A 16,408-nucleotide genomic window follows, 5' to 3' on the forward strand; every position below is an offset into this window, starting at 1 on the left:
AGGAGGTGAGGCCCAGCCCTCCTGCTCAGGCTCCCTCCACCGGGGCACGGTCCGCTCCTGGGACAGGGAGCCCATTACCTTCGCCTGTAGTGAGAAGGCCCAGAACCACAGGGCCCGCGCCGTGTCCTGCTGCTCCCGCCTCCTGTCCTCCAGCTACGGGCCAGAAAGGAAATGTCTCCTTAGGGAGGCCACCCTGACCCCATGGCCCCGGTCACTCTCCGACCCTCTCTAGTCAGGCCTGCCCTGAGGTGGGGGGGGGGGGTGTCAAGGAAGCTCTTTTGGGAAGAACAAAGGCCAGGAGCTCTGGGGTCGGGAGCAGTGAGGCAGTGCGCCAGGCTCCAGTGAGAAAAGCTAGGACTGCTTGCACTGCGGGCCCGAGGGTGAGGGACCTGGCCCACGAAGGGCCAATAAGCAGGACGCAGCCCCACTGGGTGTTTTATCAAGGCCTTGGCAAAGACCTAAAATGCATTTCCTATTCATTTCTGGATATTACCCTGACAAGTTTTCAACATGACACTGTAGAAACATGGCCCTGAAGTGACTTGGCTTTAAACAGATTCCAAGTGAAGGAAGCTGGTGGTGCCAGGAGGTGGCTGGGGGTGAGGGAACCCTGGGAAGAGGGTGGTATGAGAAATGATGAGCTAGAGGCAGGCTCAGGAGGCAGCGGGAGGAGGGGGAGCGAGAAGGGGCTTCTCCACGGCTCCCACCTGCTGTCTCCACTGGTGGAAGCAGGTCCGACTGAGTGTCTGGGCCAGGAGTCGGGCAGCCTGTCTCTGCAGAAGCTGGGGAGAGCGTGCGCACAGGGGGCTGTGTGCCCAGTGCAGCCAGGTGCCCACACCTGGAGCCCCTGTGGGCGGTGCAGGCTCCAGGCCCAAGTGAACCATCCTCCCACCACCAGGAGTCATCCTGGTTGAAGCCAAGGGCCTCCTGCCCCAGACAGGGGTGCCCAGATGCCTCAGTAGGTCACCCAGCTCTGACAGGCATGGTTCACACTGAACCAAGTTCTTTGCTGAGCCATCTTCCACCCGGAAGGCCGGCTTCCCCAGCCTTCACTGAACACCCAGAAGGGCAGCCTTGTGCCCGCAGGACTCCAAGCATCCACAACAGAAGCAGTAAGTGCTTCTGGAAAGACCTTTCCTCCTCGCGATGCGGTCTCCTGGCCCAGACAGCCCCGCCGCACAGGGGAACTCGGGGGGTTGCCGTCTGCCTCACCCTCTTCCTGATGCAGCTCAGACGGTGCACCTTCCACCGGGCCACGGCCTGCAGCAGCAGCTGCCGGCGGTAATGCTGCGCGACCCTCTCCATCTGGACCCTCTGCTGGGCTGCGCTCCAGCTGCGGTCCCTCCAGCGCCGAAACCATATCCTGAGACAGCCTAAGGCGGGTCGGAGTCAGTTTGCTCTTTTGGAGGAAGTATCAATATATGGACGACTATGCAATGGTGAAAGTTTAGAGGGTGGAGAAGGCTGTGTGGGGACAGAACTAGGGTGTCAGCCCACACTCGGTGAGACACCACGTGTGGACGGTAGCCACCCTGGGAGGAGAGCTCCGGCCACCCACCTTCAGTGACTATGCACTCCCTGACTGGAACCAGATATGCTGCTTACCACTGGGCCCTCCAAGGACCCCCCGCCCCCAGCCATAATCCTGTGCACAGCGACCACAGGTGTGCCAGGGCCCCAGCGGAACTGCCCACAAGATGCTGCTGGGCACATGAACGAGAAGACCCTGGGTCTGAGGGAGTGGGAGGCAGTGGCCCCATTTTCCAGAGAGGAAAACGAGGCTCAGAGGCCCAGGCAGCCTGAGACAGACTGGGGAGAAGCAAGGTGTCTGCTGGCCGTGTCCTGCCCGGGCTCCACAGGCAGGCAGGGGCCACACCCTGCACTGCATCTGTGTCACCAGATTCTCTCTTGAGGGAGCGAGCACTCTCTTCTGATATTTTTCCTCTTCTTCAGCCCCAAGAGAAGTTTCTTTTAGAGAAAACAGAAGAGAGCTGACCCCAAGGCACAGAGGCCAAGATGGGGTTGTCCTCCAGGACCTGCCGGAGGTGGGCAGGGAAAGCCACGTTCACAAGCTTGGAGGCGTTAGCACTAAGTGCTGAAATTTCCCAGGTCCTGCTTTATGCGGGGATATCTTAGCCTCACTGGACCCTCGTGATCAACTCCAGAGGCAGGTACTATCATCCCCATCCACAGACGGAGACACCAAGGCTGAGAGGAGGCCGTGCCCGAGGTTGTATAGCCAGCAGGCGGCCCTGCCTGCACCTCTCAAGCACCGATCAGCGTGAGTGTCCACGACTCTGTCCTCCTGCACCACCTAGCCCAGCCCTGGACCGCTAAGGTGTGCCTGAGACTCAGAGGCCTTAATTAAGCCAAGACATGGTCCCACAGGTACTGACTGCACATCTGCTGTGTGCTGACAACACAGTGTCTTCTCACGTGGTCTCCCCGGTCCTCTGTACCAGCCCTAATGGACACAGCGAGCCCAGGGCCAGCCACGTGCTGCCACCCCGTCTAAGGAAAGCTGCCGCCTGCAGGCCAGCGGAGGGAAGAAGCTTTAGCTGTGTCCTGTGCCTATCACCTCCCCACCGTGGCCGCCTGACCCAAACTGGAAGGCCCATGCAGCGCCGGTGCCAAAACTCTGGTCCAAGCAGAGGCCAGGGACGGGCTGAGCCCCTCGGCATCTTTCCTGGGAATGACTAGAAACACAGCCCTGGTTTCCGGGCAAGGGGCAGCCTGAGGACACAGAGAAGCATGCTGAGGGCGGACCAGGTGCGGGATTCTGGACCCCAGGATTCCATTCAGGGGGAAGCAGGATCTGTGTTCATCAACACAAGAAAATAGTCAGAACCAAACCTAAGTGGATTGTCCTGGAACAAATGCTATTAAGCCAATTTAACAACGTGGTCCGTTTTCTCTCTGGTCTGATTTAAACCATTTCCATTTGTTTTCTCATTTATTCTAATAGGAGCTGCCTCTTTAGAGCATCAGACTCCCCGCAGCAGAGCCAAGGGCCTCTGTTTCCACGCGTCTCTTGAACAGAGGCTCCATCTGGACCGTTTCCCAGGCTGTTTGTACGGCAGGTCACGGGACTACCTGGTGCCAACCAGGCAAGTCCCTGCTCCCTAAACGGGCAAGGAAGCGGACTCTGACACGACGGGGCTCACTTGACAAGCAGCCGCCGCCTTCCCATCAAAGCGCCCCACCCCGGCAACCCCCAAGTCCCCCATTCCAGCTCCGTGTCTGCATTTCTCTGTAGGTCTCAAGCCTTGGCCTTTCATTTTAATATAAACTGGTTGGCAATCAGTTGGGAAGAGAAAGTGAAGATGTACTGGACTGAATAGTTACTCCCTACCAAGTTCACGTCCATCCTGGAACCTCAGAGCTGATGTTATTTGGGCAGAGGGTCGGTGCAGTGCAGTAACTGACAGCTAAAGTGGGCTGGGGCTGGGCCCTTAATCCCGTACGACTGGTGTCCTTCTAAGGAGAGACACAGATACACAGGGAAGACAGCCATGTGACAACAGGGCCGAGGCTGGAGTGACCTGTCTACAACCTGAGGAACAGCAAGGATTGCCGGGAGCCACCAGAAGTTGGACAAGGCAGGAAAAGGGGCCTCCCCTAGAGCCTTCGGAGGGAGCACAGCCCTGCCGACACCCGAGTTTGGACTCAGAGAACAATTTTCTGTTGTTTTAAAGTCTGTGGTCCTTGGTTACCTCAGCAACAGGAAGCTAATACACATGAGAAAGAGACAAGAGACTGAGCGGAAGCACCTTGGGAGAATAAAGAAAGCTGTGTCCTTCACAGGCCTCTCCTCAGCTTCCGGGCCCACTTACCCCTATTCAGCGCCACCTGGGCGTCCCTGACAGCCTGGCCCTCCTGCTGTCGGTAGTATATCTGCACTGACACTGCCTCCCGCCACGCGATCAGGACCTATGGGAAGAAGAAGAATAGAGGGGTGATCACGGCATGTCCTGACTCCCCGGGGTCACCCCAGCTCTGCAGGCAGCTCCTCGTGGAATGAGGCCAGGTGTACGGCACTCACACACGTTCCAGAAAGCGCCCGCCGTCCGCGCAGATGGCGGGCAACCATGCCCAGCACCCTCGCTGGAAGCCCTGTATCTCAGGCGACGGGACCAGAGGAGCTAAACTTCATACCATGTCACGAAGAAGTCAAGTCCTCACGTGGGCTTTCATTCTACTATTTGTTAAATGGAAGCCTTACGTTTCAGGCACTTTCACATATGAGGTACATACGAAATCACAGTAGCAGAACACAGTAGCAGAACACAAATCACACGCCTGCTCCCCAAACAGTCACGAACTGAATCCCCCCACAAAGGCCTCCTCCCTTCTGAGCCCTGAAGCCAAGCAGAGTCCTGACCGTCCTTCCAGGGGGAGGGGACACACATGCTGGCCTCGGAGCATTCCTGAGAGCAGACTGCACCCTGACCATGTGTAATTAACACTCATCTGTGGAGGCTCCAAAGCTGTCAGCACCAGTCCCGGCCTGCCAGTGCGGGGCTCCCAGCGAAGTGCTTTCTTCTAAAACACCCCAGAGTCCAGGGACCACCTCTGTCATGTCATTTGAGTCTCCTGTCTAGTGACACGTCTTCTTCTCATAGCCATGTCCCTCCCCCAGCACGTGGGCCCAGGCCACACCAAGTGGCATTTTGGGGGCCACTTCCCAGCAACAATGACCAATGATCTCACATTCCTGGATGCTCTACAGAAAGCCCGCACAGTCACGAATCCCGCAAGGCCGATGAGCAGGATGGGGGAAAGGGGGCACCCAAGCATCCTATGCCCACACAAAGGGACAGAGGTGTGGTGACTTACACGATTTGTCCCAGCGGAAAATTCCATGTGTGTGGGAAATACTGGTTCTGGTAAGAGCTGGTTCATACTCACTACATGCCATGCTTTTGTTTTAACGGATATTGGTCCATACTTCAGTACAATAAACGAATGAAGAAACCCACCTGCGGGCACAGCTGTGTGTGGTGGAGAAGGGAGCCATCTCGTTTTCTAGGCTCCTCATTCAGCTCAAACCTCCACAGCCACCCCCCACGCCACCCCTCACAGGAACACGGCCCCCACCCCCTGGCGACCAGCTGGCTTGCCAGGGCTCACCTTGGAGCACAGGGTCCTTCTGTAGTGAGCTGCTGCTCGAGAGGCTTTCTTTGCTTCTTCCGCTTGGGCCACGGCATTCTCTCTCCAGCGACGTAATGCACCCCTGTGGTACATGGGGGGACAGGGTGATATGGATGTGAACAGTGCGAGGCTCTTCAGCCTGGTCCTGAATTGAGGTCTCCCTGTGCCCAAGTGTATCTGTCGCGCTGACAGCCACGTTTACGTTGACTCCACACCCTGCACACGGCTGAGCTGCTCTGTGCAGGTGCCATGGGAGCACCACAGGCACTGCAGTCTCGTGCATTCACGCACCACGGGGAACGCTAAGCCGTTTCCAGGTGACGATGACACAGGTGATGCATCCATGATAAGAGAGGTGGAGACGGGGAAAATGGAGGAAGGGCACGGGCAGCCTGGAACAGCATGTGCTGAACAAACACAGAGGCAGGAAAAGAAAGAGCGGAAACGAGGGAGGGAGTAGTTTAGAGATTGGCTCAGCAGGAGCTGCGGGACAGGCTTCGGAGGCAGTGGAGCCGAGGGGTATAAGTGAGTCCACGGGTGTGAGAGACACAGATGGTCCCAGAGGCTGGGACAAAGGCCTGGAGAGCCGGGGGTGGGGGGACTGACTGGGAGCTGAGAGGAGGTGAAAAGGCGAATCCTGCAGGTCTGAACTGGGCAGGGAGAGGCGCTCAGACGAGCAAGACACGCAGGAGATGGCTCAGCTGCTTCCCAGAGGCCCTGCTCTGCACACAGTGTGGGTGCAAGACATGAGGGGCCCAGGAAACAGTGCTTGCTGTGGAAAAGCCAAAGCCACGCTCTGAGCAGCACGAGGCAGCCAGGCCCCATCGCCTGGCCCTCGTCAGGGCCCCCAACCCACCCGGGTCTGCAGTCTGTTCCCTGTTCCTCAGGTTGGGCTGGGGCCATGTTGACTCACCGCAACAGCCGCCTCTCGTGCCGGCTCTCCCTGGCTGCCACCTCCTGAAGGACGCTCCGCACCCGGCTCTGGTAAACCTGCAGACGACCAGGAGGACTGGAGGCTACCCCAGGCCCACACCACTCCCCACTCTCAGGCAGCCGCAGAGGTACAGGGGCTGTGATGCCCAGAGCGCTTACCACAGAGGGCGGGGAGCGGGCAGGAGCCCACCCAACAACAGGGAGATGACTTGCTAAGCTCTCACCTGGTGAGTCCAACCACTGGACCCCTGACAAGGAGTCCCCCTGGTGGTAAGGCTGGTACCCTGGGCAAGGATGGGAGAACTTAGCTCTACAGTTTAAGACCCACTGGCCAGGGCACTTGCCCTGAGTCTTGTGGAATTATTACTCTGTTTTGGGAGGGGCAGGAAGAACAAGGAAGGGAAACAAAGCCTCCAGAATCCCCCTCCCTACCAGGCAAGGAGATTTGGAGGAAAGCAGCATCTCCTACCCCCCAGGTCTGCAGCGCCCTGTACAGCAAGGTGTGCTGGCGATGCAGGTCGGCTCGCATCAGCTTCTGCTGCTCGGCACTGTGCAGGGCCAGGCGCTGCGGACACAGGAGACAGCTGGCTGCTGTGGGCCCAGGGCCAAGGAGGGCTCGGACGTGCCTCCGTTTCACACTTCGTTTGGGGGAGCTTGGGTAAGGTGCTTATTAACCTCCGAGCCCCAGCATCTGCCTCTATAAACGTGCTCCTCTTAGGGGTTTGTGAGGCTCACAGGGAGCAAGTGCCTGGCTGCGGGTAAACGCTGACCAATTTCAGCTTTAACATTTTTCATCCTGAAGAGGATGCCTGTGACCAGTTAGATCAGGAACTTTAAATTCAGAGCGTTACGGAAGAACAGCCTGGCAGCTAACAGAACATGGAACTGTGAGCCAATCATCTCATGAAACCAGGTTAGCACTGCACCTGCACCCTGGCCTCCTCCCCACACTCAGAAGCAGGTGGTTTCCGAGGGACCGTGGAGGAGACCGTATGTTCGCCCTGAGCCTGACACATGGCTCCACCTGCCCATAACCCCACGCGGGCCGCACTTGTGCCAAAGCCTCACCTCCCTCCACCTGCTCCAGGCCCAACACAGGAGCTGTGCCGCGTGGAATCGTGCAGCCCGTGCCCTGCCCGTCCTCCTGTGGGGAGACAGTCAGTGCTCAACCCAGGTCCTCCAAAGGCCCTCTCGAGGGGTACTCCTTCGCAGCCCCTGGCCCCTGCTCAGTGGTTCTTCAACATGGACGGGAACCAAGACCCTTTCAGAAGAGCTGCCAAAGGATTTAGGTTCTCCACCCAGAAAAGCACACATAAAATCAAATTTTTGTGGACAACTTCACAGGGCTCTGTATTCGTGTGGTAATAGGTAACTGAAGAGGAGGTTAAATGTGGCCAGAGTTTGAGAGGTGAGAGACCCTCAGAGCATGAAGTAGATCTAGAGAGGAACCAAGGCAGGATGACGCCTGCAGGGAACACAGGGGCACGTGCCCTAGCCCCTAACCACATGGCGAGGTAAAAACTGCCACGACCTGCCCCTGGGCACGGTTGCTTCGAATGGGCCCCAATCAGTGAGCAGGATGTAGCTGATGGACAGGACCTAAGATCCACAGGCACATCTGACCAGCCGAGTTCCTGAGTCCAGAGATCCATGTGGTGCCCCAGGAGCCTCTCCCTACAGCCCTGGTCTTGCTTAGACTGTTTCAAGTTGAATTTCCAGAACTTAAGACCAGAGTCTACGCTAACACGACCCCTCAGACTGATGCTCAGTGCTGCTACTACAGTCAAAGCTGCCCTGACCTGGGAAGGGCTTCAAAGGCAGAAGCGGCCACTCACTCTGTTCTGAGCCCTCGGGCACTCTCTCTCCAGACACAGAAAGCCTTCCTGAGCCACCTGAGGCGGTGGTGGGCACAGGCCACTGCTTGTCGCTGCCGCTCCAGGCGATGTGCTACTGCTTGCTGGCACCACGTGGACCAGGACCTCCGCAGAAACTGCCGCTCTGCGTGGAGTATGGCCTGCGGCAGGGAGAGATCAGAATGGGTCAAGTAGGAGGCGACACAGAAGCCAGGGAGTCTGCAGGCCACAAAGGATGACCAAGGCAGAAGAACTGGATGTGCAGGAGCTGCTCTGGCCCAGAAGCCATCTGTAAACTCCACTGACAAAGGAAACAGATGCCCAGACCCTGCTCCTGCCTCATGAGTCCTGGTCACAGGCAGGTCGCCCTTCAGGGTGGGTCTGGGTCTGGATAGCATCCTAGGAGGGGAGGCAGTGAGTGCAAAGGCTTGAAGCAGGTCCTCACGGTCCCAGTACCTCCTAGGGGAGAACCACTTACCATTCTCTCTGCCAAGCGGTGTTCTCGATGCTGAGATACCTTCTGACACCAAAGTGCAAACAACCGCTTCTCTAACATCACCCTAAAAGAACCCAAATGAATAAGAGTAAACAACTCCAAAAGAATGAGAAGTTCCAAATAATTGGATTTTTTCTTTTATACGCTTCCATTAAGAGCGAAATAAGCCTAGGTGGGGAGGAAGGAAAGCATACAATAGACAAAAACCCCACAAATGATCCAACACATTCCACATTATTTCTGGCCTCACCCAGACGGTACAAAAAAGACTCAGACTTTGAGACCCTATTTCTTCATCCACCCCACGTTGAATCACCAATGGTGCTCAACACTCACAGTGAAAGTCTTTCCAGTCCATGCTGAGCAGCCAGGCTGCTGCTATACAAATTCTTGGGGGAAGTAGTTAAAAAAACAGATGCCAGGGCTTTCCTGGTGGCGCAGCGGTTGAGAGTCCGCCTGCCGATGCAGGGGACACGGGTTCGTGCCCCGGTCCGGGAGGATCCCACATGCCGTGGAGCGGCTGGGCCCATGAGCCATGGCCACTGGGCCTGCGCGTCCGGAGCCTGTGCTTCGCAACAGGAGAGGCCACAACGGTGAGGGGCCCGCGTACCGCAAACAAAACAAAACAAAACGAACAGATGCCAGACCCCCAAAGCTGAGCTGGGCCCTAGGAAATGGAATTTTAAACAAGTATTCCAGGTGAGGTGAAGAGAGAGACAGGTTTGTCACCTTTGCCTACTTGCACACCATAATGACATCAAAACCTGCAAAAGCAGCACTGGGATGACTGGTCAACAGCCTGCAGGGGATGTGTCTCGGCAAAGCCATCAGGACTGACACTGTGGGACAGAAGAAGACGGCTCCCCTGGCATTTAACCCATCAGACACACCACTCAAAACACTTCCAACCATGACACAGCAACTGGTCTTAGGCCTGCCCTCCAGCCATGTGTATTACAAAATGGGACAAGCTATATGAAGCACCTGCTTCCAGGCACTGGGCAATAGGCAATGCACATGTGATACTTAAGAGATGGGAAACATGCAAGGTTAGCCCCTTGGCTGCCCAGGCCCTCTACTGGGGGCAGTTTCTGGGCACTGGGGGCAGGGGAGGGAGTCCAAGGAGAGCACGACAGTCTCACTGAGCTGAGGCAGAGACTGGAGTTCGAGACCAGAGAGGAGGAACTGGGTGGACATGTGTGGCCTTCCCAGGCCTGGGCGGTAGTGACCCTACCCCACCCCCAGGCACGCTCATGGACACCTTGTGCCCTCCACAGATGAGGCTGCACAAGCAGACTCCATGAGCCCTAGCAGAGCAGCTGCTGCAGAGCTAAGAGATGAATGGAGATACCAGAGGTTGGACAGGGCTGGGAGAGGGAGTTCTGGCCTAGTCAGAGTGAAGAGACCTCCCTGGGAACCTCAGACTCAGAAAGCCTAGGCCCTAAGAATAAAAGTCATGCCCTAACCCTGAATACAAAATCAAAAAAGACCCACACAAAGAAAGAATAAAACCACACTGGACAGGATCAACAGGAACCACCAGAATAAACATGAACCATCACCTGCCAGAACAAAATGCAACACATTGAAAAGAAGCTGAAAATAATGACCCAAATGTTGGAATTGGCAAACACTTAAAAAGAGCTACTATATGTAAGTTTTGTATTTTAATGAAAAGATGAACAAACTTAGTTACCAGACAGGGACTCTCATAAGAGAAACAAACTACAAAAAAAGAACTAAATGGTTTGATGGTTCCTCAAAAAGTTAAACACAGAATTACCATATTGATCCAGTAATTCCACTCCTAGGTATATAGCCAAAGGATTAAAAGCAGGGACTCAAACAGGTGCTGACAGCAGCATTATTCACAATAGCCAAAAGGTGGAAACAACCTATCTATCAACCTGACCTATCTATCAACACATGGATGGAAAAACAAATTGTGGTATGTCCATACAATGGAATATTATTAAGCCATAAAAAGGAATGAAATTCTTACATGTGCTACAATACGGATAAACCTTGAAAATGTCATGCTAAGTGGACTAAGTCAGGCACAAAATGACAAATATTTTATGGTTCCACTTACGTGAGGTACATAGAATAGGCATTGCACAGACAGAAAGTAGGTTAGAGGTTACCTGGGCTGGGAGTAGATGAGAGTGAAAAGTTACTATTTAATGGGTACAGAGTTTCTGTTTAGGATGATGAAAAAGTTCTAAAAGTGGATAGTGGTGATGACTGTATAATATTGTGAATGTACTTAATGCCACTGAATTGTGTACTTGAAAATGGTTAAAATGGTAAGTTTTAAAAAAAATTATCTTAATGATTCAGAGTTTATTTCAGTGGACTATTAGAACTGAAAATAGATGCATATGTATATATACATGTTTTAATTTAAAAGTAAATGGAAAATAAAGCCAAACAAATTGAAGAGGAAAGATTTGAGGAGACTAATCAACTAAGCATCTTGAAAACGTAACTTCTCTTTGAACTAAGAAATATTATATCCTTTTGGCAAGTCTTTCCTTTCAGTATAATAATAGCTACTAAGACATATAACTTATTTATTTTAGGTCCAAGAGACATTCACGGATTAAGATTAAAAGATAAATTCTTTCCCATTCCTCTCTTCTCCACATTTTCCTTCCATTTTCTCAGCTTTTATTTTACTGTCTGCTGTGATGCTATGTGGATAACTCATTTTTTAAAAAAGAATTTATTTATTTTTGGCTGCATTGGGTCTCTGTTGTGCACACAGGCTTTCTCTAGTTGCGGCGAACGGGGGCTACTCTTTGTTGCGGTGCACGGGCTTCAGTAGTTGTGGCTTGCGGGCTCTAGAGCGCAGGCTCAGTAGTTGTGGCACACGGGCTTAGTTGCTCTGCGGCATGTGGGATCTTCCCAGACCAGGGCTCAAACCCGTGTCCCCTGCATTGGCAGGTGGATTCTTAACCACTGTGCCACCAAGGAAGTCCCCCACAACTCATTTTTGACTGAAATACTTCCAACTATCAAACAATACAGTAGACAAAAACACCAATTGACAAGACAATTAATTACCTTTACAGAAATCTTGCCACTTTATACTGAAATATTTAAAATCATGTTCTTCACACCAAAATGAAACTAATTTTATATTTTTAAAAAATTAATAATTACAATTCCTCTTTGGTTGTTTCTTTTGTGATTGTAATAAATACATAAAATACTGAGCAAACTTCACCTTTTAAAATATAAAATGGTAAGTTTTATGTTACATGTTTTACCACAATTTTAAAAATAAAAGGAAGCAAATGAAAATCCCAGAACTGATAAGTACCGTATCTGAAGTAGAAAAGTCACTGGATGGGCTACAAATTAGAAACTGCATAAGAAAGACCACTGAACTTGAAGACAGATCAAGAGAAAAGTATCCAATCCAAACACCAGAGAGAAAAAGGGAAGAAAAATATTGAACAGAGCCTCGGTGACCTGTGGGACAATATTAAGTGGTCTAACATAGTATAATTTGAGTCTCAGAAGGAGAGAAGAGCAGATATAGGGTAGATAAATTACATGAAGAAATAAAAGACTTCCCAAATTTGGTTGGAGTGGGGGTGGGGTGACACCTCTGATCCAAGCAGCTCAGTGAACCCCAAGCAGGACAAACATAAGAAAACTACACCTAAATACATCACACCCTAAATGCTGAAAACCAAAGATTGGTAAGAACATCTTAAAAGGAAAGGAAGAGAGACAGATTACATTCAGGGATACAATACAAATGACACGTGACTTTTCATCAGAAATAATGGAGGTGAGAAGACAACAGAACACTGTCTTAAAAACACTTGGACTGATTCACTTTGTTATAAAGCAGAAACTAACACACCATTGTAAAGCAATTACACTCCAATAAAGATGTTAAAAAAAAAACAAAACAAAAAAACACTTGGAAGTGAGGGGATGGAGAAAACAACTCATTGTTCCGTAGCCAGGGAAAAGTCCTTTAAATATGAGACAGTGAAATGAGCATAAAACAAAAGCTGAGATGGTTCATCTCCAGCTAACCTGTACTCTATAAAAATGCCAAAGGAGGGCTTCCCTGGTGGCGCAGTCATTCAGAGTCTGCCTGCCAATGCAGGGGACACGGGTTCATGCCCCGGTCTGGGAAGATTCTACATGCTGCAGAGCGGCTGGGCCCGTGAGCCATGGCCGCTGAGCCTGTGCGTCTGGAGCCTGTGCTCCGCAACAGGAGAGGCCACAACAGTGAGAGGCCCATGTACCGCAAAAAAAAAAAAAAAAAAAGCCAAAGGATCTTCTTCAGGATGAAAGGAAATGATACAAATAAAACCCACAAATCTACAAAAAGAAACAAAGTACACCAGATATGTAAAATATGTGGGTAAATATAAAAGACTATATTTTTTCTTCTCCTTATTTTAAAAAAATAATTCTGATTGTTTAAAGCAAAAATAGTAACATTGTATTGGGTAAAAAGTATTGTAGACACAAAATATATGACAACAAATACCATCAAGATAAAGAGGAAAGGAATTTTACTATTTTTATGTTCTTACATTTAACATGAAGTAGTACAGTAGTGTTCTAAATAGGGCTTCCCTGGTGGCACAGTGGTTAAGAATCTGCCTGCCAATGCAGGGGACACATGTTCGAGCCCTGGTCCAGGAAGATCCCATATGCCGCGGAGCAACTAAGCCCGTGTGCCACAACTACTGAGCCTGTGCTCTAGAGCCTGTGAGCCACAATTACGGAGCCCACGTGGCACAACTACTGAAGCCCGCACACCTAGGAGAAGCCACCCCAATGAGAAGCCTGCATACTGCAACGAAGAGTAGCCCCCGCTTGCCACAACTAGAGAAAGCCCATGTGCAGCAACGAAGACCCAACACAGCCAAAAAAAAAAAAGTATTCTAAATAGAGCTGTAATAAGTTAATGATGCATACTGTAATTCCTAGAACTACTTTAAAAAATACAAAAGGTAGACCCCGAAAAGCCAAAGCAATCCTGAGAAAAAAAGAACAAAGCTAGAGGTATCATACTCCCTGACTTCAAATTATACTACAAAGCTATATTAATCAAAACAACATGGCACTAGCAGGAAAAAAAAAAAAAAAAGACACACAGATTAATGGAACAGAATTGAGAGCTCAGAAATAAATCCACACATATATGGACAACTGATTTATGATAAAGAAGCAAAGAACATACAATGCAGAAAGGATAGTCTCTTCAAAAAATAGTGTTGAGGGCTTCCCTGGTGGCGCACTGGTTAAGAGTCCGCCTGCCGATGCAGGGGACACGGGTTCATGCCCGGGTCCGGGAAGATCCCACATGCTGCGGAGTGGCTGGGCCCGTGAACCATAGCCGCTGAGCCTGTGCTCCTCAACGGGAGAAGCCACAACAATGAAAGGCCCGCATACCGCAAAAAAAAAACAAAAACAAAATAGTGTTGAGAAAACTGGACAACCACATGTAAAAGAATAAAACTAGACCACTATTTTACAGCACACACAAAAATTAACTCAAAATGTATTAAACACTTGAATGTATGACCTGAAACCATAAAAATCCTAGAAGAAAATACAGGCAGTACAACCTCTGACATTGGTCTTAGCAATATCTTTCTGGATACACCTCATTCAGGCAAAAGAAACAAAAGCAAAAATAAACAAATGGACTACGTCAAACTAAAAATCTAGGTAGAAAGAACAAAATAAAGAGCTTATATCAATTAAAGAAAAATAAACAAGAAAATTAGCAAAAGTTGGCTTTTTAAAAAAACAAATTCTTAGCAAGACTGATCAAGAAAAAAAGAGAAAACACACAAATTACCAAAATCAGGAATGAAAGTGGTGGTATCATTCCAGATTCTACAGACAATAAAGGGCACCTTTTTAAATTAAAAAAAGAAAAAAAAGAAAAAACAGAAACTCTAGGCCCAGATAATTTCACTAGGAAATTCCATCAAAAATTTAAAGAAATAATACCAACCTTAAAAAGCCTTTCAGAAAATAGAGGCAAAACATTACAAGAGAACTATAGACCAATATCCCTTGTGAAAGTATATGTAAAAAATTTTAACAAAACATTAACAGACCAAAATCAATATGTAAAACGGATAATACATCACGACCAAGTTGGGTTTGTCTCAGGAATACAAGGTTGATTTAACATTTGAAAACCAGGAAAACTATATGATCATCTCAGTAAATGTGGAAAGAGCATTTGGCAAAATTTATCCACCATTCATAATAAAAACAGTCAGAAAACTAAGAATAGAAGGGAACATTCTCAGTCTAATAAAGGGCATCTATAAAAAGCTAATGCCTCAACAGTGAAATACTAACTACTTTTGTTTTCCCCCTAAGATTGGGAAAAAGACAAGTATGTACCCTCTTATCACTTCTATTCAATACCTTATTGGAGATCTTAGCCAGTGCAATAAGAGGGGAAAAAAAGCATACAGACTGAGAAGTATAATTAAGTTACCTTTGTTTACACATGACATGGTTATTTATGCAGAAACCCTATGCAATTTTAAAAGGAAGGAAGGATGAACTAAAACTAGTAAGTGAATTTAGAAATTTAGAATGGTCATGGAACTCAAGGTATCGACTGTACTTCTATATATTAGGACAAACAATTAGAAAATGAATTTTAAAAGTAATTCCATTTACAACAGCATCAAAAAAATTAGATATTTCGGAATAAATTTAACAAAATATATACATAACTTCAATACAAAGTTACAAAACACTGCTGAGAAAAATTAAAGAAAACCTATATAAATGGAGGATGTACCAAGTTCTTTTTATGGGAAGTCTCAATATGGTTAAGATATCGAATCTCCCCTAAATTGATCTATACAGATTCAGTGTTATTCCAAACAAAATCCCAGGAAGAATAAACTGATTTCAAAACCTGCTATAAAGATACAGTAATCAAGATAGTATCTTAATGGCATAAGAATAAACACATTAAACACATAGATAAATGAAACAGAAAAGAAAGTCCAGAAATAGATACAAACATATATGGCCGGGTTTCCCCGGCGGCGCAGTGGTTGAGAGTCCGCCTGCCGATGCAGAGAACACGGGTTCGTGCCCCGGTCCGGGAAGATCCCACGTGCCGTGGAGCGGCTGGGCCCGTGAGCCATGGCCGTTGAGCCTGCGTGTCCGGAGCCTGTGCTCCGCAACGGGAGAGGCCACAACAGTGAGAGGCCCACATACCGCAAAAAAAAAAAAAAAAAATATGGCCAATTGATTTTCAACAATGGTGCCAAGGCAATTCAATGGGGGAATGCAAATCTCAAGAAATGGTGCTGGACTGCATGTTGCAACTAAGAGTCCGCAAGCCGCAACTAAGAAGTCCTCATGCCGCAACTAAGAAGTCCGCATGCTGCAACTAAGAAGTCCACATGCTGCAACTAAGAAGTACGCATGCCACAACAAAGATCCTGTGTGCCACAACTAAGACCTGGCACAGCATGCATGCATGAATGAATAAATAAATAAATATTTTTAAAAAAAGAAATGGTGCTGGAAAAAACTGAAGAACAGAAAAAAAAAAATCCTTGACTCCTACCTCATACCATATACAGAAAAAAATTCAAGATGATCACAGACCTAAATGTAAATGCTAAAACTAGAAAGCTTCTGGAGAAAATGTAGGAAGATATCTTTTGAGATCTTGGAGTAGGCAAATTATTTTAGAGAGAACCCCCAAATCGCTAATTATAAAAGAAAAAAACTGAGGAAATGGACTGTATTAAAAAATTTTTTAAACCACCACAATATAATTTTTCTACTTTTAATTTTTATTATTATTTTTAATTTCTTTTTTTTGGCCGCACTGTGCAGCATGTGGGATCTTAGTTCCCTGACCAGGGATTGAACCCGGGCCCCCTGCACTGGAAGCACAGAGTCTTAACCACTGGACCACCAGGAAAGTTCCCCTGGACTGTAT

The 16,408-nt window shown here is 49.2% G+C and overlaps 1 protein-coding gene across 21 annotated transcripts in view; it reads right to left on the bottom strand.

Moving 5' to 3' along the window:
- SFI1 (SFI1 centrin binding protein) overlaps positions 1–16,408 on the bottom strand; it is an 83,288-nt gene that overhangs the window by 3,903 nt on the left and 62,977 nt on the right. For 14 of the 21 annotated variants that reach the window (XM_027124204.1, XM_027124203.1, XM_027124211.1 and 11 more), the window contains 11 exons: positions 8,416–8,497; positions 7,920–8,098; positions 7,153–7,228; positions 6,554–6,649; positions 6,065–6,141; positions 5,131–5,233; positions 4,980–4,991; positions 3,834–3,930; positions 1,213–1,373; positions 708–782; positions 79–153 (listed from right to left, as the gene is read on the bottom strand). In XM_027124204.1, coding sequence (XP_026980005.1) covers positions 79–153; positions 708–782; positions 1,213–1,373; positions 3,834–3,930; positions 4,980–4,991; positions 5,131–5,233; positions 6,065–6,141; positions 6,554–6,649; positions 7,153–7,228; positions 7,920–8,098; positions 8,416–8,497 — 1,033 coding nt within the window. The remainder of the gene's footprint in view (positions 1–78; positions 154–707; positions 783–1,212; positions 1,374–3,833; positions 3,931–4,979; positions 4,992–5,130; positions 5,234–6,064; positions 6,142–6,553; positions 6,650–7,152; positions 7,229–7,919; positions 8,099–8,415; positions 8,498–16,408) is intronic. The other 7 variants (XM_027124206.1, XM_027124224.1, XM_027124223.1 and 4 more) reach the window with 5 other exon arrangements.

Source organism: Aethalodelphis obliquidens, unplaced genomic scaffold (assembly GCF_003676395.1).
Source record: "Aethalodelphis obliquidens isolate GAN/ISIS:26980383/991018 unplaced genomic scaffold, ASM367639v1 scaffold28, whole genome shotgun sequence".
Classification (NCBI taxonomy): Eukaryota; Metazoa; Chordata; class Mammalia; order Artiodactyla; family Delphinidae; genus Aethalodelphis; species Aethalodelphis obliquidens.